Here is a 26,241-nt window from a genome sequence, read left to right on the forward strand (position 1 = left end):
TGCTGCAGCACCGCCTTTAATCGAGCAACTCGACCCCGGGACTTATTCTTTTGTAAGCCCAGTACTTATTCTATCGGTCTCTTTTGCCGAACCGCTAAGTAACGGGGACATAAACACACCAGCATCGGTTGTCAAGCAATGCGAGGGGGACAGACACAGACACACAAACACACACATGCATATAGATATATATATATACATATATAAGACGGGCTTCTTTTCAGTTTCCGTCTACCAAATCCACTCACAAGGCTTTGGTCAGTCCGAGACTATAGTAGAAGACACTTGCCCAAGGTGCCACGCAGTGGGACTGAACCTGGAACCATGTGGTTGGTAGACAAGCTACTTACCACACAGCTACTCCTGCGCCGTATATGTGCAAAGAATATATAAGTACAAATGTTTCTTTATCTGTGACAACATTGACAATAATACTGTAATTTTCAGCAGGTCTAGGTTTCGAATAGCCGTGGTAGTATCAAGTTCTATGTTTTCTACCTTTATGAACTTCCCTGCTTTGAAAGTAGCCTTTGCACATTTATCATATCCGAATTTCATATCTATATCAGAGCTGAATTCTTTGACAATATTCAGGAGCTCTTCTAATTCTTTGTCGTTTTAGATCACCCATATAGAGCAGATGATTAATTTTCTGGTCAAAGATCTTATACCCTCTCTTAACATTATTCAGTTGTGTGGATAAAGGGAACAGAGCGAGGCAGAATAGTAATGGTGACAGTGAGAGGGCTGAACTTGGCTTTGGAAAGGGCCAACTCGTCTTGTTCTGTTTTAATTACAAATAGAAAAAATAACAATAATATATATATATATATATATATATATGCTAGCACTATGACCCGGCAACGCCGGGTCATAGTGCTAATGCATGCATATACAGCTGCGTGCGTGCGCACATGCACGCGAGTACTGTCCAAATCGCCGACCAATCACATACAGCTAACTGGCATTCAATTGGCGTATCAAGTTTCGGGCATTTTCATTGGGTTTTCGATAGAAAATTCACAAAAAAGTCACTTCTATTGATTTTTTAATGGCTTTGTGGGGTGACTGGGGAAATGTAAAGATGTGCACGACCACCCTTGAACGATTTTGCCGTTTATATACATAGAGACATACATACATACATACATACATACATACATACATACATACATACATACATACATAATACATACACACACACACACACACACACACACACACACACACACACACACACACACACACACACACACACACACACACACACACACACACACACATATATATATATAATTAATAATATCAAAGGGTAATCAGAAATATTAGAAATTTCCATTACCAGTGGCCTAGCGTGTAAAGATTTAGTCAAAAGACTATATATTATTCATATAAATACAGTGTACATTTAAATATTTTAAGAGGTATCCATCGTAGAACTCCTTGCATGCTAAAGAGAACAGTTAAATTCCAAACCACTCTTAGGGAATGAAAAATAAAAACATTTACCATCTGACTCCTGGACCAATGGTTTCAGACTTTTTTAGCAAATAAAATAATTTGCTAGGCGCAGTCTTCTTCAGCAGGTACACCTTAGATTAAATATATATACATGAGGCAATCCGGTATATGCCCCGTGCTTATACATTCTAATTTTTCAAATTTACCACGCAAGCACAGCTCCTTGTTGGCAGTAAATTAAAATGCCAGCTTTTTAATTTGAAAATTATCCAGAAAAAATTATCAATAATTGATAATATCAAAGGGTAATCAGAAATAGAAATTTCCATTACCAGACACTTGCTCATTCCTCGGGTTGACCCTCCAGTTCGTAGCCAGAGCTTGGTCCTACGCTGCCAGTATAGTGCTCTCGGTCTCTTTTTAAGGTTCCTTTCATCAGCCAACTCCACCTATTTTTTCCAGCAACTTCTGTTGTCGTTACACGAATTGATTTTGTAGTCCCTTCGTCATGTCCTTTTTCTACTTCTTATCAGTCACCTTTCTTCATTTGCTCTCTTCATGTATAGGCGATCAGTGTCTGCACGTGAATGACGGTCTCCATGCTTCGTTAGGAGCTTTCTTGACTTCCTGTCCATCTCCTTTAGGTCCTCCTCTGTCGTCCATGAATAGCGAGTGGTTTACTTTTCCCATAATTATTATTATTATTATTATTATTATTATTCAGTAGTTTTATTTTTATAGCGTGCTTTCACATTATTATTATTATTATTAATATTATTATTATTATTACTACTACTATTATTATTATTATTATCATTATTATTATTATTATTATTATTATTATTATTATTATTATTATTATTATTATTATTATTATTATCATTATTATTATTATCATCATCATCATTATTATTATTATTATTATTATTATTATTATTATTATTATTATTATTATTATTATTGAGTGAGAGAGCAGTTCATGCCATCAAAGTGACACTGGGGTAAAATATACAAAGCCCAATATACCCATCATGACTACCCGTCTGATAAGGGTACACCAGGCACATGCATCACAACCATATGTGCGCGACATGGTGATCGCATATCAAGATAAACAGCACATGACCTTGCAGGTGGGGCCCAGTTAGAATTTTCTTCAGGTTGGGTAGCCCATCCCGCTCAAAAGGTCCCTGATTAAGGGTTGTTTGAGGATGTTGAAAGAACCACTCATGTTTCCAGAGGTGAACTATTCAAACCCCAAACAATCCCTCTCAACACATGGCTATGATGCTCCCCCACTACTTCTGCTCGTGATCAGAGATGCACATATCGTCAGCCACTAAGGGACATACTCAACTGGTTAAGGTCAAACAACTGACAAGCAAATCTGTGGTATTGAGCAGAATATTTGCTGTAGCCCAACTTTTATACCAAGACAAAACAATGTACATGATAGCAATCATCATCATCATCATCATCATCATCATCATCATCATCATCATCGTCATCATCATCACCATCATCATCAAGGCAGTGAGCTAGCAGAATTGTTAGCAGCCGGGAAAAATTCTTAGCGCCATTTCGTCTTTATGTTCAGAGTTCAAATTCCGCCGAGGTTGACTTCGCTTTTCATCCTTTCGGGGTCGATAAAATAAGGACCAGTTGAACACTGGAGTCGATGTATATATTGTATGATGTATATAATTATATCTTGTCTTTTTGTGCACAGTTTAAATTTTATTTGCTATCTTGTTTAGAATTTATCAAAAGTTAAGTGAACGGTCAAATGTAACATTTAGTGATGAGCTAGCTGAGCGGATAGAGTATTGGACAGTAGGTTAATAAAGTTTATTCTGATTTCATTCAAGTTTTCATCTTTATGTTAGCCTACCCAGAAACCTATTACTGTGCAAACACCAATCACCTTGCACCACACAAGCGTATGTACCTGAAACAACAAACTTAGATCGCTTCTGACAGTACTTACCCCTGTCCTGTTATTATTTTAACATAATAATGATGAGTAGATGTTCTAGGTACAAATTTGATGCAGCTTCCTGTTACCATTTCTATTTCTTTCATGGCTGCTCTGAACAAGGTCTTATCGTAAGTGTCTGCATCAGAATAGACAGTTACAATTAGTAATGTGGTCACAAAAGTATGTAGCTTTTAGATAAATAAAAGTTTCTTAACTTAGAAATAAATTGACTGGCTATACGAATGCTCTAACACATGCGGAGAGCTGGCAGAAACGTTAGCACGCCGGGAGAAATGCGTAGCTGTATTTCATCTGCCGTTATGTTCTGAGTTCAAATTCCGCCGAGGTTGACTTTGCCTTTCATCCTTTCGGGGTCAATTAAATTAAGTACCAGTTACGCACTGGGTCGATATAATCGACTTAATCCATTTGTCTGTCCTTGTTTGTCCCCTCTGTGTTTAGCCCCTTGTGGGTAGTAAAGAAATAGAATGCTCTAACACATGCATATTTACCATCCCATGTACTTCATCAATACAATTATTCCCTCACAGGCGCACTCGATCTCATCTTCTCATATACACCCTTTCAAACCGCTCACCTAACTACACAAACATATACCAACATCCCATAGCCCCACTGACAGAGTACACACAGATATACTCTTATAATATAGGCGTAGGAGTGGCTGTGTGGTAAGTAGCTTGCTTACCAACCACATGGTCTGGGTTCAGTCACACGTGTGGATGGTCTATTGGAACAAATTTTGCATGAGAGAAACTCTCACATTGGCTGTTTGGAGCAAAACGCTCTCTTGTTTATAACGCTAGTGCGATGGTCTCAGCGCTGGAGGTCGCGAATATTTATTTCTTCGCATGTACAAGAGCACATTTTGCACCAAAAAGTCAATGTATGAGTTTCTTATTTCTTTATGGCCCACAAGGGGCTAAACATAGAGGGGACAAACAAGGACAGACAAACGGATTAAGTCGATTACGTCGACACCAGTGCGTAACTGGTACTTAATTTATCGACCCCGAAAGGATGAAAGGCAAAGTCGACCTCGGCGGAATTTGAACTCAGAACGTAGCGGCAGACGAAATACCTATTTCTTTACTACCCACAAGGGGTTAAACACAGAGGGAACAAAGAAGGATAGACAAACGGATTAAGTCGATTATATCGACCCCAGTGCGTAACTGGTACTTATTTAATCGACCCCGGCGACGAGCTGGCAGAATCGTTAGCACGCCGGGCGAAATGCGTAGCCGTATTTCGTCCGTCTTTACGCTCTAAGATCAAATTCCGCCGAGGTCGACTTTGCCTTTCATCCTTTCGGGGTCGATAAATTAAGTACCAGTTACGCACTGGTGTCGATGTAATCGACTTAATCCGTTTGTCTGTCCTTGTTTGTCCCCTCTATGTTTAGCCCCTTGTGGGCAATAAAGAAATAAGAAACTCATACATTGACTTTTTGGTGCAAAATGTGCTCTTGTACATGCGAAGAATTAAATCCTCGCGACCTCCAGCGCTGAGACTGAAAGAAGCCCATCTTATCTAAAAGAAAAAAGCCCACCACATGTGTGTATGCGCGCGTGCCTTTATATCTGTGTTTGTCCCTCACCATTGCTTGACAACAAGTGTTGATGCGTTTACATGCCTGTAACTTAGCGATTTGGCATAAGTAATCGATAGAATAAGGACTAGACTTTAAAAATAGAATACTGGGGTTGCTTCGTTCGATTTCAAGGCTGTGCCCCAACATGGCTGCAATCTAAAAACTAAAACAAGTAAAAGATAAATGACGCTTTGCAGTTTCCCATTTCCGTGTGGCAGCGGTGTTTCTGGATTGCAAGGAGCTGCTTGCTCTGTGAAAAAAACTTCTGTGAACAGCGGCATGAAATGCTTCTGGGGCAACTTATTGAAGTTGATGCGTGGGTACCACTGTTGCTAGTCCGTTGAAACCTTTTGTGCTGCAGCCTAATCTTACAACATAATAAGGAGTGGTCTGTTTTGTGTCGTGACTTTGTCTAGAAGTAAGTGCTTGTAATGCACAGCATTTATTTCTTTTGCTGCTTGGTGTAGTCTTCCGATCGGCTGTTTGGATAGATCCTAATTTCTGTGCACCCAATGGAGAATTAGTTCGTGATGGAGTTAAGTGAACGGTCAAATGTAATATTTAGTGATGAACTAGCTGAGCGGAGAGATTATTGGACAGTAGGTTAATAAAGTTTATTCTGATTTCATCAATAATAATGATGGTTATATGATAGGATGCAAGACTAGGCGACGTTTTGGAGGACAAGTGATTTGCCCATGTGGCAAATAATCTCCATATCACCAGCAAATCCAAAGGAAAGACGGAATCATTACGGTTTGGTACCAGTGCTAAAAGCAACAGCATGCAGGTAACATCAAAATAACTTATGAGATCCGACCCCGGATTTATCCTCGGGGGGATCACAATTGCGAGCAATAGGAAGGTTGTTGATTCTCATAAGTTCGTCCGCTCTTCGACGGGTTTTGAATTTCATAAAGCAGGAGATCCCAAAAAATTACCTTCGCACAAGAAAGGCTTGGTGGCATTCCGAGCTTGCAAGTCAATGGCCATGCAAACAAGATGCACTTGGTTACACATTATCACGAGTTGAAGGTGAACATCTTTCAAATACGGGTTTATTTTAATCTATTATTATTATTACTATTTATTACATTGCTCTACTGTCCTTCATACTGTACATATGATGCCAATTCTAAATGTCTCCGACAATTATACAGTGACTACACAAAGTAAATCGCATTTGAGCGATACAATACAGCAACAATAATTATTTGAGAATTGCTAACCAAACTTATTAAGGATACTGGAAAAATCATAGAAATGTTACTGATTCTCATTTCTCATACAAGAATTCCTTTCGGAATGTGGTAATGGGAAATCATAATAGGAATTTATACTTACTGAAATATGAAGAAATTTCGTATGGGACAATTCCATTGGGCCATAACCGTCTTCTATCTCCCACAGCATTTCTGTCCTGTAGGAGAAACAGATAATTTACAGATAGATTGATCAAGCATGAAAACATGCATTCAAACACAACATTCATCTTGGCTCCCCTTGTGTGCCTGGTATGAGGCATTCGGACATGCATGTGTGCGTGTGTGGGAACGGGTTCCTGGAATCAACAGGCATTGTATGCAAACTAAGGACGAAATATCCGGAGAATACAGACATTGCAATGAATATCGGAAATATATCTTGGTCAAACAAAAATAGTTACACAGAAACAGTATGAAACTAAGACTGAAAGAAATTAATTAAATAATTACAGAAAATGGCTGCTTAAAATTGATCGTGACATACTAATGTGAACCAATATAGAAATTACTAATTCAATTAGGCTAGGTCGTTTTCGTGTAAAAATTAGCAAAGTTAGTAAAAGTTAGCAAAGTCGTCTCGATGACTGCAGAGGCCTGACTCGATTCCTGTCGGTAGTTCTATAACATTTTTTCTATCTTTGATTTGAGGTTATAGAGTTTAATTTCATCTTGATCATCGAAAACATTAGCCATTTATTTTAAAATCTATTGTAGGCGCAGAAGTGGCTGTGTTGCTAACCAACCACATGGTTCCGGGTTCAGTCCCACTGCATAGCATCTTGGGCAAGTGTCTTCTGCTATAGCCCCGGGCCGACCAAAGCCTTGTGAGTGGATTTGGTAGATGGAAACTGAAAGAAGCCCGTCGTATATATGTATATATATATATATGTATGTGTGTGTGTTTGTGTGTCTGTGTTTGTCCCCCTAGCATTGCTTGACAACCGATGCTGGTGTGTTACGTCCCCGTCCGTTAGCGGTTCGGCAAAAAGAGACCGATAGAATAAGTACTGGGCTTACAAAAAGAATAAGTCCTGGGGTCGAGTTGCTCGATTAAAGGCGGTGCTCCAGCATGGCCGCAGTCAAATGACTGAAACAAGTAAAAGAGTAAAAGAGTATGCATTCCATCGTTTTACATATGTACCTAATAGAACCAACCATTGACTAGCAAAATACTGCGTTAAATCAAATGTTCGGAAAGATTTTAATAACTTATTTGCTTCATTCGTCAAATTGCAACAAAAGCAGCAGCTTTAAATATTGATTTAAAGTAGAAACCATTGTGTTGTACCATCTGAAGCCACATTTCTGTCCGTTCTTTGACCCCATGCTGATGCCAGTTCTTGTCCTTTGAGACGAAGAACTTCTTCACTGAAGCTTTCACCTTCTCTTGGTTGATAAAATGTCACGGGCACAGCAAGTGACTCATGGATCCGATCAAATAAAATATTGCAAAACTTCTGACTCAACACAATGGTATGTTACTTCGCAAGCTGGCAGAAACGTTAGCACGCCGGGCGAAATGCCTAGCCGCATTTCGTCTGCCGCTATGTTCTGCGTTCAAATTCCGCCGAGGTCGACTTTGCCTTTCATCCTTTCGGAGTCGATTAAATAAGTACATATTTCTTTATTACCCACAAGGGGCTAAACACAGAGGGGACAAACAAGGACAGACATAGGTATTAAGTCGATTACATCGACCCCAGTGTGTAACTGGTACTTAATTTATCGACCCCGAAAGGATGAAAGGTAAAGTCGACCTCGGCGGAATTTGAACTCACAACGTAACGCAGACGAAATACCGCTAAGCATTTTGCCCGGCGTGCTAACGTTTCTGCCAGCTCGTACCAGTTACGCACTGGGGTTGATATAATCGACTTAATCCGTTTGTCTGACCTTGTTTGTCCCCTCTGTGTTTAGCCCCTTGTGTGTAGTAAAGAAATAGGTCTGTTACTTCATTTTTGTTTTGCTCTTTCACCACCTCCCAATGTCTAAAACATAAGAGACTGTCCTGCACAACTAAATTTAAATTAAGTGTGATTAATTATTCAAAATAAAAGCATTGGAATAGAGATTCCGAAAAACTGGAACTAATAGAAAAGTGGACCCGTTTTTGGCGCAATCAAGAAGGAAAATTGAAAATCATTAAAAGTGGTAAACTGGCAAATAGCAAGACCTTGAAAATAAATTATATGAATAGGTTGTGAATCAGAGAAGGCGGGGACTATCCTTTTCTACAATTATGATAGTTTTTAAGCAAAGAGAATTGCATATGATAATAGTTTAGAAAATTTTACGGTCATACATCTTGGTGTTATCGGTTCATGAAACTAGTTATGAGAACCAGAACGGAAAATACTCAAAGAATGTCTGAAGTACTTGAGATGAAAATCTGTGCTTTTCAGTTTAGAGAAGTTTTATTTGAATTGTCTCAAATAACAAACACGCAAGAAACTCCATTAAGATTTGATGCTATAAGAAATATGAGTTATCTTATAGGGAGCATCAAATGTTAATTTTCATTAAACATAACTAGCCCGGGAACTTTATAATACGACCTCATTAGGTTGTAAACTATTGATGTGAAGACTACTGGATACAAAAAAATTGCATTATATAGCAGAAAGAAGACATGGACATGGTGGGTAAAGGTATGATATCAGCATACGACCCTAACAATACCAGGGAAGGAATAATGGAGGCGGGGCCTCAAAATGTAAATATTTAAATCATGATATACAGGTGGATTTTAGAAATAACATCAGAAAGCTCACTGAAAACGTGTAGTATGATGCTCTTTCTCTCTCTCTCTCTCTCCTCTCTCTCTCTCTCTCTCTCTCTCCTCTCTCTCTCTCTCTCTCTCGCTCTCTCTCTGTAAATGAAATATACAAAGTACATTCACACAAAAACTAGGCACTTGAGGTAATCTGAGCTTGGTGGTTTAAAAGAAAAATCATTGGAAAGAAAAAGGCGAAGAATAGTTACGCACGAATGGGCTTTCACCATCGAGTTCAATGTCTCCTTCAAACAGATCTGTAATTGTACAAGATTAATTTGGTTTGTTATGAAATGTTTATAACAGAATAATCAACTGAATGTGATTTTTCTGTATGATTAAATGAATACATGTGTATGTACTAACTTATAGAGATACTGTGTATCAACGAATGCGTGTGTATATATTTGTGGGAGGATATGTGTGTGTATATATATATATATGTATGTATATATATATATATATATATGTATATATACATATACATATATATGTATATATATATGTATATACATATATATACATATATATATATGTATATACATATATATGTATATATATATATATGTATGTATATATATATGTATATATATATGTATATATATATATATATGTATATGTATATATATATACATATATATATATAATATATATATATACATATATATATATATATATATATATATATATATATAATATATATATATATATATATATATATATATATATATATAATATATATATATATATATATATATACATAGCACAAACATACATACATATTTGCTGTGTAAGTGTTTTCTTGTCTCTTTGTTTGCAACATTCCACACAGCTTGACAACTGGTGTTAGTTTGATTGCGTCTCTGTAACTTAGCGTTTTGGCAAAAGTATTAATGGAACAAGCACCAATTTTTTTTTTCTTTTTAGATAATGGCCGGTTGATTTTTTTCGGCTAAAATGCCTGAAACATGACCGAAACAAGTGAGATTATTAAAGATTACACCTTGCTGCCTTTGCTGGATTATACAGCGGAAATTATACACAGCCCTCTCAAGCTAAACATTTATTTTGAACTAGCAGTATCGCCCGGCGTTGCTCGGGTTTGTAAGGGAAATAACTATATAAGCATTTTAGAGAGTTACTTCCCTTATATAAACTGAGCAAAAAATGCATCAAAAAACCAAAAAGTGATGGTAATTTTTTTTTAATCGTAGACTCATCGTAGACGCGCGCTAATACCCAGAAGGACTCGATATGAATCACGACTATAAGATACCCACTTTTGGTTAAACTGCACCGCAAAATGTGGGAGTAGTTAGGAATCTAAATCGGAGGAGACAGACTCTCACACAACTTCAGCTTTATATATAAAGATTATAATTGCATAGCATTAGATTACGTCGTTGATTCTAATAACATGATTGAATAAAGAAGTTGTTTGTTTTTTAATCAATGTGAAAATTTTATAGAATGTAGTAATCAGCAAACAATACAACTGCTCCTGCATCTACATGAAAAAGTTGTTTTCAATATCCAGACACAAATACACAGATCAGAAAACAAAATAATCAATATGCAAAGCATCAATATCCTCTCTGCTGATATGCATACTACTAACAAAAAGTGCAAAAGAACAGTAGCTCACCTGCCTCTGCTGAGACCATCGCTAGAATTTGTGGGTGCACAGAAAATAGGCGGAACATCAGGGATAGTGCTACAAGACCAGCATCACACTGCCATGCTGATTCGTGCATATCGGAGTGTGAAGTATGGTCTGAGGAGATGGATCGATGGGTCATACCACACCGTTTGGCCAACTATCTGGGTGCTATAGGACATTTTTATTGATGTGTAGCCACACCATTACAAACTGGTAAAATTGCCTCAATATAATTTCACGCTCAAATACATGCACACGCACATACAAAGACAAGCAAAAGCGTACGAACACGGAGAGAGCCTTAGTTGTACAAGTAAATGATCGTCACCAACCTGGATTTTCTTCTGGGTATCTTTCATCAAAACCTAAAATAGTAAAAACATTCAGTTTAGCAACAGGCTTTTTACGGGCATACAGCGTTACATATCAATAATTACAAAGTGTGTTAAATGCTAATATGTAATTCTATTAAAAGATTTTTGTTACTATTGTAATTTATAGGATTAATTTCTGCGAAGTTGTTTCTAACTTGTGACACGATGTCCAAGGTGATTAAAGTCATTTCACTTAAATAGTTCATGAATGTGCTTGTGAAAAATGTCTAGAATATTGAGTCTTATGTCTCTCTAGGGCAGTGCTTTTCAAACTTTTTGCTGGAGCGGAACCCCAAGGAAACATTCCACTGGCTCGAGGAACCTCTGTGCAATAATTTAATAGTCTTATGCACACATATCTGCACAGGAGAATTAAAAATTACTGCCGATTTTAGTAGTTTTGTAACTTCTTGCGGAACCCCTGGACTGTACTGGCGGAACCCTGGCTGAAAACCACTGCTCTAGGGAATCTATCGACGACCTTTTCAGATTTCCTTTAAGTGCCTTTGAACCGCTTCCTTTGTCCACATCGAGTGCTCTATTGTTTATTCACCCATAAAACAATTGTTTTGACAGCCGAGAGTCAGCCATTCGTACGACACAACTCGTCAGAACAGATGGTTGCTTAAATAGGATTTCAATCCAGGAGATATTTGTTTGCTCAAGCACACTAACATTCCTCCGTCTGTTCTGTCACTGGATGTGCATGACCTTCCTCGAACTTATCTGGGCGTACATTTTCAGCTTATGGACATGCCATTATCTTTTCTAGGTTTTACTGCTGTATAAGAGGATGGATGCCATAATAATTGCCTATTACGCGGTACTGATTGTCTCCGATCTTGATCTTCATCTTTTCAGATGACCAATGACTGCGTTGGCACATTTTATTCGGTGCTGGATCTCCTCTTCGATAGTTACAATGTCATAGGTAATCAGACAATGGAATGGTTCGATATTTTCCACCATCTGTCCATGTACCCGAATGGTCGTCTAGATTCTTATTAGTTAGAGACTCTTGATATAAGATCTTTGTTTTACTTAAGTCGAGAGTCAGTCGCATTCTCTCCTATACGTCAGCGAAAATGTTGGCAATAGTCCGTAGTTCTTCATCTGAAGTCGCACTAGCTGTGATATAATCTGTATACTGAAGTTCAGTTGTGGAGGACTTTATTCTGGGATGTATCTAACAAGGCAGAACAATATATCTAGCTATTTTCTTGGAGTAAGCTGGATTATAACTGATAGAAAGATAGGAAAATGTGTAGGAGCAGTTACGCAACATATCTTACTCCAGTTCTCACTTCAAACAATCTGTCTTTGTGAGTGGCACTAAGCTTCGGTTTTGAATGTTCGTATAATAAAACCATATAAGTGTAATGAATTTTTGTGTATTGTTAAGTTTGGCTAGCACAGTCTATGAAGTCAAGTGTCCTGGTAGGTCAAAGGTTGTTGCGTCCAACAGTCTGTGTTGCCTAAGGCATTTCTCCTGTGAGTGGCAGTCGCAACAAATCATACTAATAGTTATTCTAAAAGATTCTAGTTTGTGAGTCTCAGATTGTGGGATGAGTCCGTTGAGTTATTGCCAGAAATTTTGAAGTAGTTTATAAACGCGAAATTTCTCAGTAGTTTGTCACAATCTGATTTGTGCCCTTTTTCTTTGATATGGTAATAGTCGTTGTACCTCTGAGGTCAGCTGATATCCCTTCTCGGAATGTAAAACTTGTTGTTTGTGCTTCATTTACAAGTTTATATGTCTCAGCATGCAGTCAGATCGCCCAGTAGTTAAACATTGACTCTCTTCAATCGAACTCTCATTCTGACCCCAATGGCCGAAGACTAGCAACACGCTTGAAACTCAGAGTACCAAGGAGTTTGAATCAAACTGTTTTGATCTAGACATATAACTCCCAATAAATCTGTTGAGTGCTCTTCTTTCGTTTTTCTACTCGCTCGTATATATATATATATATATATATATTATATATATATATACTAGCAGTATCGCCCGGCGTTGCTCGGGTTTGTAAGGGAAATAACTATATAAGCATTTTTAGAGAGTTATAGCCAAAAAATAGCAAAAAAATGCATTAAAAATTGAAAAAAAATTAAGGTAAATTTTTTTTTAATCGTTGACACATCGTAGATATTTTTAGAGAGTTACTTCCCTTATATAAAAGCGAAAAAAATGCATTAAAATGGAAAAATATGATGGTAAATTTTTTTTTAAAATCGTAGACTCATCGTAGACGCGCGCTAATACCCAGAAGGGATCGATATGAATCACGACTATAAGATACCCGCTTTTGGTTAAACTGCACCGCAAAATGTGGGAGTAGTTAGGAATCTAAATCGTAGGAGACAGACACACAACTTCACTCTTATATAAAGATGCTTTTTTTTTCAGTCATAGAGTTAGATTTATGAAGGTCTTCAGTAGAAAATCCTTCGAATTCTGACTCGCTGCTTGATATAATGAAATTCGTATCCATTTTTTGTCAGAATTACAAATTTTGAAAACACAGTAGGAACAAATTTCGGAAAAAAATCTCCCATAATTCACGGAATTAAAATTACACTTCGATTTTTGTACAAAACTGTAGTTGAAGTGTTTACGAAGTATAATACGTGTTTTCACGAATGTACTAAAGAGATTTGCTCTGATATTCTCATTTAAATATGAATAGGTAAATTCGGGCGGTTTGGTAACGAAAGGGTTAAACGGATGCATACATTTATTAATCTCTTATTATAATAACTATATATAAGTGTCGTCTGTTTATACATAAACACTGTTTCATACTGCAATTATATATACATATATCTATATATAATATTATATAATAAAATATATACAGAGTAAAATAAAAACCAATTTACCTTTTCTGTATTGTTATAGCAATTCCACCGTCCGTGTGTCTTTGCAAATGTGTTGGAATGATAAGTGAGTTGTGTTTTGGTGCCTTTTTTACTAATAACAAACACACACGTGTTTGTATGTAGTTGTTTGAAACGTTTGTGTTTGCCACTCTCATATATGTATGTGTATGCGTGTGTGTGAGGAATGACACACACACACTCACGCACGCACACATGTACATCAATGCTTTCGGAGTGATATGTTAAAATATTGAGTTTTCTCGAATTTTGTCTTAATTGGTGGTAAAATTGAAAGAAATTTTTTATGGCATCACCTACTGAAGTACTCTGAAAAATCATAGGTACACTCTAATTGAAGAAATTGTGTGAGGAGTAAATCGTTATGTATTTATTTGTTTCTGTTTGCTGTGTTTTTTTATTTTTTGAGTAGTGGTTTAAATACTTTCAGTTTAGTCTTCCTCAAATCACTCTGTCGCTATTTACTTTCATTTTATTCGTTGCACACTGTGTGTGTGCGTGTGCGTGTGGTGTAAACCACATTAAGAAAAGCATTTGACATACACACCAGAATGTGAGTTTTCTGTAAATTTTGCTTAATTGGAGTTTAAATTTTAAAAACTGGACCTGGCATGACCCGATGCATTCTACTCTTAAAAATGCTAGGTAAATTGTAATTGAAGAAATCCTATATTGTAGATTTCTATAAGTTACAAAGGGAGGCAGATAAAATCTGCCTTTTATAATAAGATATATATATATATATATAAGAGAGATGACCTGTAAGTGGACATCCATTATGCTAGAAGAAGATCCGGTATGGTCTTACCACTAAGAAAGGAATGTTCTCAAGAAAATTCTTCTAGCATAATGGATGTCCAATTACAGGTCATCCCTCTTATATGTATGTAATATAATTTTTTCTGAAACTTCAGATTTTTAAATATGCTAGACCACTGGTTTTAAATTGAAATTAATCAAATTAACATTCAATTTTTCACCCTTATTATTTTAAATTTTAATATATATATATATATATATATATATATATATATATATATATATATATATATATATATATATATATAATCCATTTTATCTACATCTCGTTTTCTTACGAACTCTTTATTTAGTTTGAAGAAATGAATATTTAACAATTAAATTAATCAAATTAATATTCAAATTTTCACCCTTATTAATTTAAATTTTTTTTATATATATATATATATAACTTATAAAATAAGAGCAAAAGAAAAATTCTAATGCCAAATATGCCGAAAAAAGACAAAATTGTCAATAACCATTATAATTTATTAATGGTTATTGACAATTTTGTCTTTTTTCGGCATATTTGGCATTAGAATTTTTCTTTTGCCCCTATTTTATAAGTTATTTATAAATTTAACCTTTAAAGGTATTTCTTTGATATGCTGGCCATCGATAAAAAATTTTTTTCGAAAATAATTTTATCCTACATTAGTTATATATATATATATATAATCCATTTTATCTACATCTCGTTTTCCTACGAACTCTTTATTTAGTTTGAAGTAATGAATATTTAACAATGAAGTGTTTGAAATAAGACTTACCATTGGGATCAGTACCCTGCAAAAGAAAAAAGAAAGATAAATGAATCTAGATCTAAAAATTATATTAATCGAGCAATTAGCAAATCATAGAAGTATAAATTGCATATATAATATGAATATTAGATAATATACTGCTTGATGGAAAGGTCAGGCTCGCAAAACTTTTAGATAATTCATTAGGACTATTTAATCTAATCAAATGTCTCTCTTTTTTAAGACAGTAAAGTGTACTTTGAGGGAAATTTGTTGGGTTACTCTTGGTGGGATTTAGATTCAGAACATTGGCTGACAAATATTTCATTGTTAAAGCCAATAGTAACGAATTACTTAATTCATATAGATGCATGCAGGACTAAAAGTGTTAGCTGACTTGTCCAAAGCTAATCCAGTTAATTTCTGTTTAAACGTCTTAGTCTGGCTCATCAGTTTCTGATACTGCCATCAATAAGGTTGTCAAAGTATTGATTTTTAACGCAAAATGAACAAGCATCGTAAAACAACTGTTAATATAGGAATAGTCTGATGAGCAAACACATGGACAGGCAGTTAAAAAGGAAATGCAAGACCAGCAGCGACCAAATTTGAACTCACAGGTTGAAAATAATGCCGTCCACACTTTCAGAGTCGTGACTATATTGATTTCAAATTTTGGGACAAGGCCAGCAATTTCGGTAGAAGGGGTAAGTCGGTTACATAGACCCCAGTAATCGACTGGTACTTATTTTATCAACTCGAAAACAATGAAAAGAAAAGTCGACCTCACCGGAATTTGAGCGCAGAGCGTGAAGACGGATGAAATGCTTTTAAGCATTTTGCCCGGCGTGCTAACGATTCTTCTAACTCGCTGCTCGAATTCTACTGAGGTCATCTTCTCTCTTCATCGTTTCGAAGTCAATAAAATAAGTACCAGTTAATTATGTGGAAGCACTCCGTCGGTTATGACGACGAGGGTTCCGGTTGATCCGAATCAACGGAACAGCCTGCTCGTGAAATTAACGTGTAAGTGGCTGAGCATTCCACAGACACGTGTACCCTTAACGTAGTTCTCGGGGATATTCAGCGTGACACAGAGAGTGACAAGGCCGGCCCTTTGAAATACAGGTACAACAGAAACAGGAAGTAAGAGTGAGAGAAAGTTGTGGCGAAAGAGTACAGCAGGGATCACCACCATCCCCTGCCGGAGCCTCGTGGAGCTTTAGGTGTTTTCGCTCAATAAACACTCACAACGCCCGGTCTGGGAATCGAAACCGCGATCCTATGACCGCGAGTCCGCTGCCCTAACCACTGGGCCATTGCGCCTCCACACCAGTTAATTACTGAGGTCGCTGTAATCGACTTACCCCTTCTCCCAAAATTGCTGGCCTTGTCCCAAAATTTTAAATCAATTATAGTCTCGACTTTGAAAGTGTGAACGGCAATTTGATTTCGCAACAGTATTTTTAACTAGTGTGTTTAAATTTGGTTGCTGCTGGCCTCGTATTTCCTCTTCAGCCACCTGACGATGTGTTTGCTCATCATACTTCCCTATAGGGTACATCTACTGGCTGCATCCACTGTGACGTCTTATGCCGCAGAATGCTGAAACATACGAAACACTTGAAATAACCAAGACAACACCCATCATTTTTTCTCTCATTATTGCTGTGCTCTTTCTCTTACATTATTGCTCACCCTCGAATACCTATAACCAGTGTGTAGAAGCGACAGGGGAAGCTTAAGGCTATTAGTATTAGAGCCGAAACCTGAATTGTGGGGCGCTTTGAATGCATCCGATCATATCATTTACTCTTTTACTCTTACTTGTTTCAGTCATTTGACTGCGACCATGCTGGAGCACCGCCTTTAGTCGAGCAAATCGACCCCGGGACTTATTCTTTGTAAGCCCAGTACTTATTCTATCGGTCTCTTTTTGCCGAACCGCTAAGTGACGGGGACGTAAACACACCAGCATCGGTTGTCAAGCAATGCTAGAGGGACAAACACAGACACACAAACACACATACACACACACACACACTTATATATATATATATATATATATATACATATATACGACAGGCTTCTTTCAGTTTCCGTCTACCAAATCCACTCACAAGGCATTAGTCAGCCCGGGGCTATAGCAGAAGACACTTGCCCAAGATGCCACGCAGTGGGACCATGTGGTTGGTTAGCAAGCTACTTACCACACAGCCACTCCTGCGCCAATCTTTGAATCTTATTTTCTGATACAACGCCACTCACAATCCTCTTTGTTCCCACTTTGTAGCATCCCATACAACGAATATTTTTGGTGCTTTCACTTTCTCTCTCCTCCCTCTCTCTCTCTCTCTCTTTCTCTTTTCCTCTTCCCTACTCCCATGCTTTCTCTTTTTCCTTCTTGTTTGTCTTTCCTCTCTCATCACCTTACCTCTCTGTTGCTCTTTCTGTTCATCCCTTTCACTTTACTATTTTCCTTCCTTCTCTCTTGCTCTGTGCACCCCTCCTTTGCCCCCTTTCTTTCTCCCTATTATCTCTTGTATCTCCTTCTGCATTTCTTTTTTCCATATGTCCCTTTTTTCCCTTTATTTTGCCTCCATCTTTTCCTCGGCCCTTTTTCTCTGCCCTTCACTACTTGTTTTTTCTCTCCCCCCCCCCCACCATTTTCGAGACCACTTGACCATCTCGTTTCTTCTTTCACCCTTCTTTTTCGTGTTTGACAACTAACATGTCATGTTTCTCTTCGGCTCTCGACTTCGTTCTATCTTTCATTCTATTTCTTCCATCCTCCCACCTTCTTTTCTATCTTTCCATCTCTCTACGGCCGTTTTCAAGTCCAATAGGACATCATTTCCCATTGGCGTTACTTCTCCACATGTCTTGTTTTAACGTTGTCTCATAGCCGTAAGGCCTTTATCTGAATGTGTATATTTATATAGTACCAACTATCTGTGCCTTTTGTTTGTTTTCATTCCAAGCAGCTTTTTGTTGTTGACACCACCAATATGAACAATCTTATCGTTAAAGGTGCGATATTATGGCTTTTGGACGATAACTGAAGAAGGGAAGAGCATGTTCACGTCTTGCGAGTGAATTTTTCATATGTTCCTTTGTCGACCTTCTACGCGATATTTTAATCTTATTATAAATGTGTATGTGTGTGTGTGTGTGTGTGTGTGTGCGTGCGTGCATGCGTGCGTGCGTGTTAATCTAAGTGTGCAGTATGTGTATATATATATATATACATATGTGTAGCGTTTTCGGGGTGACGGATGCCCAAATGTCGCTATCCATAAAGTACCACTGCATTCGTTTCAGTCCTACAAGAATACCACCTCCTAAACCGTATACACATTTCTAGAAAACTCTTATAGTCTTACAACATCCAAAGGATAAAATTCTGAACTTAACTTTTGCTCAATTCGTTTCGTCTTTTTTTACAACAACCACAAACTGAGTGTATTTTTTCACCTCCAAAGCAGTCGCCGTATTTTCTTCCATAACTGCTAGCCCAGAAGAGCACAGGCTTACAGAACTGAGCTGATACCTAACATCTTGTTGAACCCCCCACTGCGAAACCGACTAGTAACATTGGCCGTAATGGATATTTAGGTGGTATGAAGCGTGTCTCTGGCTTTTGTATTATTACAAGTTCTTGATTCCCTGAGTTGTATATGAAACAGTGGAAAGAAATACAAGAAAACGGGTTTTCAATGAACTGCGACACTTTACTCATCTGCTAAATTAATTTGTACAGCAAACAAGTTGGATACATCATGAAGACAGCTATCAGTAGAAATCATAGTCAGCTTCTCAATTCAGTTGGAATTTGGTTACATGTGCTTCAGAAACAGGATCAAAAAGACGTGACATAGCTCCTAGGAAATTCCCATCTCACTGGCCAAAACAGGGAAAACTCTCCTATTTAAAGTTAAACTGAGGCTCACACAGACATTTGACTTTGCCGCACTGTTGTGTCTATCGCACAACACGATTAGATCTCGCGTAAAACTAGACTAATCCAAGAAACGGACTCGGTCACGTATTACGCCATCACATGACCGGTTTATGTGACCAATCGTTTGGAACATGCCGGATGAACCGATTTCCGACTATTTAATTAAGTCTAAACGATGCGACAACAGTCTCGCTACAGATATGTACACTGTACACCTACTCTGCTGTCAAATGAACGAATGTGTAGAACGACCGTGCGAAAGAAGAGGTGACGAATGAATGACTCGTTTAAACACCGCACGGTCGCCTTACAATAAAAGCCAAAATATGGATAAATGATATGAGTGCCAGAAAGAATAAGGAAGACGATGACACAACCGTAAAAGCTTTAAGAGAAAGATTTTATTTAGATGTTAGCAGAGTGCGTCTGTGTGTGCGCCATAAGTACATATATGATAAGAACAATAATAGACAGGCCGTCAAACATACAATAATGTATATGTGTGTACAAACAAAGGTGTATGCGTGTGAGATAAAATACAGAGCATAGAAATGAGTCTATAACAGGACACTAGAAGTTCAGACACAAGATGAAGATAAATACCAGTTCGTAGTAAGGTACGCAATAGTGGAAGTTCTGTAACAAACAAGTTGAGGCGCCAATTGCAGAGCCGGTTGAACACATTTCGTGTAAGCGGTTGTGGCTTCTAAGCTGTGCCGGGTCACTTGGTACAGAAGGTTCTCGCAGGTTGAGCTTACTGTTGAAGTATTCACAAACAGTGAGAAGTTAAACCTGGGTGAATATTGGCGTCGATAAGCTGAAGGCGACGTTAAGATGAAGGCAACGTAGGTGGAGGTCCGGAAATACTGCTGGTGGTGTCATGTCACTGGAATTGGCTGAGTCGCTGGAACTGGTTGCCTGTCGCTGGGTGCTCTGTGGTCAGAGGTTAGTCCTTAGAAGGACTAGAAGCAAAGACAAAATACGGTTTGTTGATCTAGCTTTTATAGTTACTAGGAGGCTCCAGCAGAGAATTTAGAAGACTGTGTCACGAGACCTTATCAGAAGGCTGCAATTGGTCGGCTCGCACATTGGCGCGTAATAGAGCAAGAGACAAACTGGGCCAATACCAACCAATCAGAGTAGTGGACACAACAGGGCCCAAGCGGCCGAAGGTTAGCTGTTATCTGCTACGTCCGTATTTATGTTATATATGTCAGAGAGAGTGTGTGTGTATTTCACTAAGCGTCCGCTACAAGTGCATACTTTTTCTGACTTATGAATTCTTAGACGGTGTGTATATGTATGTATGTATGTGTGTGTATGTATGTATGTATGCATGCATGCATGCATGTATGTATGTATGTATGTATGTATGTATGTATGTATGTATGTATGTATGTATGTAGGAAGGAAGGAATATCTTAGTTCGGCATCGTTGTTTTTATAGTAGGTGAACGTTTCTACATGGCGGGGTTGCTAACCCCATGCCCAAACCTCCTCTTTTTCAACCGGGCTTGGGACCGGCTTTGGTGAAAGCCATCGGAGAATTGATCGGAAAGTGAAGAAAATGTGTAGAAAAGAGAAGCAGTAGAGGCTAGAAAAGAAAGATGCGGAAACGCAAAAAACTGCAAACAGAAAAGACTCACGAACGCTATATATGATCGCTTACGAGTTAACAAGTTGTGAGGAGTGGTTCCAGTGTACGGATCAAGGCTGAGGAACAAGCAACGCGCTGGAAAAACATTTTCGTGAAGTTTTCAATCAGCCAATTCTAGCGACTACATTTGAAATGGGTAACAAACCAATCATGAATGTGGGATGACGTCAGCAGCTGGGGAGCTGACCGGAACTTGGGGCTGACCGGAAGGGGCAGTCGTGAGGCGTGCGCAGCGAGCGTGTCATTCTGCTTTTTTCGAGTCCGGTCGTCGAGGGGTTAAGACGGGTGATCTCGTTGTTAAGGTTGGGTGAAGCAGCTGCTACCTCTAGCTTTCGGGTCGGGTCGGGCCGTGTCGAAGGATCCGTTACCGTTGAAGGGTCTCCGTCAGAGCGAAGAGAAGGTAGGTGCCTTTATTTCGAATCTCTCGCACACACCACAATGAATAAAATGAATATTAACATAGCTGAAGAAGTGAATACGCAGTGCGGAGAACAACAAAACAGCTGGCATGGATGAGATACCTCCTGAACTGTCGAAGCATGGCGAAGAAACAGTTGTACAATCTGCTGACACATTTGTTCAACTTTGTCAGCAGGAAGACTACAAGATGAGTGGAGGCATAAAAAGGTAGTCTGACAGACAACAACGAATGGCGTGACATTACACTATTATCTGTACGCTGTGTGGTAAGTAGCTTGCTAACCAACCACATGGTTCCCGGTTCAGTCCCACTGCGTGGCACCTTGGGCAAGTGTCTTCTGCTATAGCCCCGGGCCGACCAATGCTTTGTGAGTGGATTTGGTAGACGGAAAACTGAAAGAAGCCTATCGTATATATGTATGTATGTGTGTGTCTGTGTTTGTCTCCCTAGCATCGCTTGACAACCGATGCTGGTGTGTTTACGTCCCCGTCCCTTAGCGGTTCGGCAAAAAGAGACCGATAGAATAAGTACTGGGCTTACAGTACGGGGTCGATTTGCTCGACTAAAGGCGGTGCTCCAGCATAGCCGCAGTCAAATGACTGAAAGAAGTAAAAGAGTAAAAGAGTATCCTATTGAAGAGATTAAAGAAGGAGATTGATATTGTGTTGAGAAAGGAGCAGGCAGGTTTTCGGAGTGGCAGGTCCTGTGTGGAACAGATCTTGAATTGCGGCATATAATCGAGCAAAGCAGAGAACATACAATGAAGTTGCTTACTAATTTCATCAACTTTAAGAAAGTATTTGACAGGGTTATCTGAGGTACACTCTGGAATATCTTGAGAGTCTACGGTGTCCCGAGCAGGTATATCAACATCTTTAAATCTCTGTATAGGAACTCACAGTGTTGTGTGAAGACGAACAGTGGAATCACCGATATGACTGAAATTCCTACCACACTCGCCTAAATACCAATCGTGAGAAATTAGGCTCCTCAAAATCAGAAAGGAGAAAGCTAATTCGAAGAATGCAGATCCAATTCATCACTGGAAACTGTAAAAACCTGTAAAACTTTCCATAAGTTTATCATGTCTAGATATGCAACTATATGCATGAGAATACATACATAATGCAAAACATACAAATCTGCACATACATATACATACATACATACATACATACACACACACGCACGTACGCACGCACGCACGCACACTCACACACATGCATACATGCATACATAAATACATACATACATACATACATACATACATACATACATACATACATACATACCATGTTGTTGATGTTGAAATTCCAATAAAGGAGCCTAGGGTCTAGGTTAGAAACCGACTCGGATCTTTTCGGTTTGAACGGCAGTTTTTTCTAGCGATGTCATATGAAATTGTCACCCATAATTATGACCCTAGAATCGATCTATTGCATTTCAATCTGTTTTAGGGTTAGGGTTAGGGGTGGGGGAAGGGTATCTTTTTTTCTTCACAAATGTAAATAAACCCAATCTGTTTCTTAAACGAGGGACATATTCATGCGGCACAGAATGCTTTTTAACTCAATAGACGTCACTGATTGGTTGAAATTGCAGAAATTGAAGGAAAAAAACAACAAATATCTTACAAACTATAGAATTTTCTCAATAAAGGCAAGAGAAAAAGATGTTTTATAAACACATTCTACCAGTATACGAAGTTTAAAATTTTTTAATTACCTAGAAATTATGTTAAAAACTGCCGTTCAAACTGAAAAGATCCACCAGCTCTTTCTCTATTGGCAAGAAATCTTGAAATAAAACTGAATAATGGCATACATATATACATGAATTTCTTGCATAGTGGCAGGCCACCGATTTATCGAAGTTGACGTTTATGCATTCATAGTTAGCAATATTTAGCGAAATCGAATATTGGGGATGCTGGAACTTACAGAGAAATGATATGCTCCAATGATAGATTATGTCATTAGCGTTCATCAAAGATAATGGAATTTCTAAAAGAATACATACCAATATGGGTGCACAGCATATCGCCAGGGATATGGTAAGGAAAATCAAAGTGCCAGACATACTTGGAATACAAATGACTTGGAATACAATGATAAGTGTATTATATATGATTAAGCGTAAAAAGAAAATGTTTATTTTCAACAGGTGTTCGGGGATTTGTGAACTATGATTAAAAAACACCTGGATGTTGATACAAAAACGGAAAAGATAACTCTTAACGTATATGTTGATAATGGGATCAACAAAGTTTCGAATAAGATGCAGATAAGCGCATATCACTTAAACAAGCATAAATTTACTTCGTTTAATTTAGCCAACAATAAAGGCAAGAATATATTATGTAACACAAAAGACGTTAGCTGGAGAACATAATGCAATGATATTTAAAAAACAAAAATCGGAAAATCTGCTTTATTCAGTCACTTTATAGTTACGGTACCGTGAATGAAAACCCTTTCGTACACATACATATTCACGAAAGAATTTCTTTTCTCACCGTGGCGTACCAAAAATCGAGCTGTTCTTATTTTCTAAACAGCATGAAGAGTAACAGTTACTTTGGCCTAAAAACATACACACGAAATCTGTTATATTCACTTTATATTTATTTCGTGGGCTGTCTGAATTTTCGTCTTGGACAAGCGTCATCAAGTGGTTGTCGAACGAAGATATCCGTATCCAACGACATTTGCAATTGAATTATTAATTCTTATGATCGTAAATCAGACTACAAGGAACTCTTTCCATCAATAGGCAGTAATCTGAGGAGTGTAGACTATATAAAAACAGCAGAGCGAGAAGTTATTTACGCAAAGATAGAAGATGCAATGTAATGATGATATGTGGAGACACATGACCTAGTAGTTAGAGCAGCGGACTCGCGGTCGAGGGATCGCGGGTTCGAATCTCAGACCGGGCGATGTGTGTGTTTATGAGCGAAGCACCTAAGCTCCACGCGGCTCCGGCAGAAGGTAATGGCGAACTTCTGCTGACTCTTTCGCCACAACTTTCTCTCACTCTTTCCTCCTGCATCTTGCAGCTCACCTGCGACGGACCGACGTCCCGTCCAGGTGGGGAACCTATACGCTAAGGAAACCGGGAAACCGGCCCTTATGAGCCAGGCGTGGCTCGAGAAGGAAACAACAATGATGATATTGGTTCAAATAGATAACAATATATAACCACTTTAGAAAGAGATAAATGGGGATATGAGACTGAATTAACCACAAACCTACATGTAACTTAGATAACTTAGATAACTTAGATATGTTTCGACCAAAGATTGGTCCAGGTCATGTCTAACTTAATAGCACCACCTGATAGGATTATTCGAATCCTGTTTAAGTCAAGTTTTGTTCAAATAGTGAGTTCTTGTTGGGTGAGTTGTATCAAGTTTTGTTCAAGTAGTGAGTTCTTGTTGGGTGAGTTGTATCCAATTATGGGTGGCTTATCTGGTATTCTTTGAAGGAATCTATCCAGACTCCGTTTAAAGTTGATGGGATCCTTTTCCTCTTTGATCTCCCTCGGGACAATGTTAAATAGGGCAGGGCCTGTTGAGGAAAAGAAATTATGTTGTAGTGTACATGTATGTTGTGATCTTGAACTGAACAGGGGACGTATGGCCCGTGGTCCAAGTCTTGGATGAACCTTGAAGCTAATGTTAAGGTCGTTTGGGCAAAGTTTGTGGTATATTCTCCACATCGTACAAATGATGTACCGCTGGAGGGAGTAAAGTTTCAAGGCTTTAAGGCGATCCCAATAATCGAGGGCAGCCATGCCTTCAGTTCGTTTAGTGAGTGCCCTCTGGGGTGACTCAATTCTGGAGATGTTTTGTCTTGTATGGGGAGACCACAGTGGGCAGCAGTATTCAAGGTGTGGCCGTACAAAGGAGGAGAAAAGTGGTATGATGACACCTTGTTCTCTGGACCGGAAAGTTCTTAAGATCCAGGAACTCATCCTACGAGCTATATCGACCTTCTTGTTGATGTGTGCACTCCAACTGAGATCGTTATCAACAATTACACTCAGGTCTCTGATATTGTTAGAGGCTGTGAGCGGTTCCCCTGAAGGAAGAGAGTATGGTTGTTTTAGTGAGGAATTTCTTCCAAAATGCATCAGCTCAAATTTTCCCTCATTCAGTTGCATTTTGTTTCTGTCTGCCCATTGACTCACAGCATATAGATCAGACTGGAGTTGAGTTCGGTCTGCTTCTTCATTGACGATTTGCTGGAGCTTAGTGTCATCAGCAAATATTTTCACTTTGCAGTAATGTACGACACTGGAAAGGTCGTTTATGTAAATTATGAAGAGTAGCGGACCCAAAACAGTCCCCTGGGGAACACCGCTGGTGAATTTTGCTGGGCTTAAGTGGACTCCATCAACTACAACATGTTGTGTTCTATTCGCCAGGAAATACTTAATCCAGTGTAGAACTTTTCCACGGATTCCAACATTTGCCAATTTTGAGAGTAGGATATTATGGTCTACCCTGTCGAACGCTTTACTGAAGTCAAGATATATGACGTCAGAGTTCGAACCTGTTCCCAAGGCTTTGAGTACATCTTCAATGTGGTGTAAGAGCTGTGTTATAGACAGTCCCTGCCACAGCGAAAGCC

At 38.4% G+C, this 26,241-nt stretch overlaps 1 protein-coding gene across 2 annotated transcripts in view; it reads right to left on the reverse strand.

Moving 5' to 3' along the window:
• Positions 1-23,759, reverse strand: part of LOC115209690 (zinc metalloproteinase nas-15-like) — a 34,774-nt gene extending 11,015 nt beyond the window's left edge. The window contains exons 1-6 of one of the 2 annotated variants that reach the window (XM_036501535.1): positions 23,627-23,759; positions 15,596-15,611; positions 11,082-11,117; positions 9,306-9,346; positions 6,399-6,474; positions 3,449-3,575 (exon numbers count right to left, since the gene is read on the reverse strand). In XM_036501535.1, the coding sequence (XP_036357428.1) occupies positions 3,449-3,575; positions 6,399-6,474; positions 9,306-9,346; positions 11,082-11,117; positions 15,596-15,611; positions 23,627-23,686 (356 nt within the window). In that variant the 5' untranslated portion in view covers positions 23,687-23,759. Of the gene's footprint in view, positions 1-3,448; positions 3,576-6,398; positions 6,475-9,305; positions 9,350-11,081; positions 11,118-15,595; positions 15,612-23,626 lie in introns of both variants that reach the window. The other variant, XM_029778173.2, reaches the window with a different exon arrangement.
• Positions 23,760-26,241: the final 2,482 nt, after the last annotated feature.

The sequence above is a fragment of the Octopus sinensis genome, linkage group LG3 (assembly GCF_006345805.1).
Source record: "Octopus sinensis linkage group LG3, ASM634580v1, whole genome shotgun sequence".
NCBI classification, from domain to species: domain Eukaryota; kingdom Metazoa; phylum Mollusca; class Cephalopoda; order Octopoda; family Octopodidae; genus Octopus; species Octopus sinensis.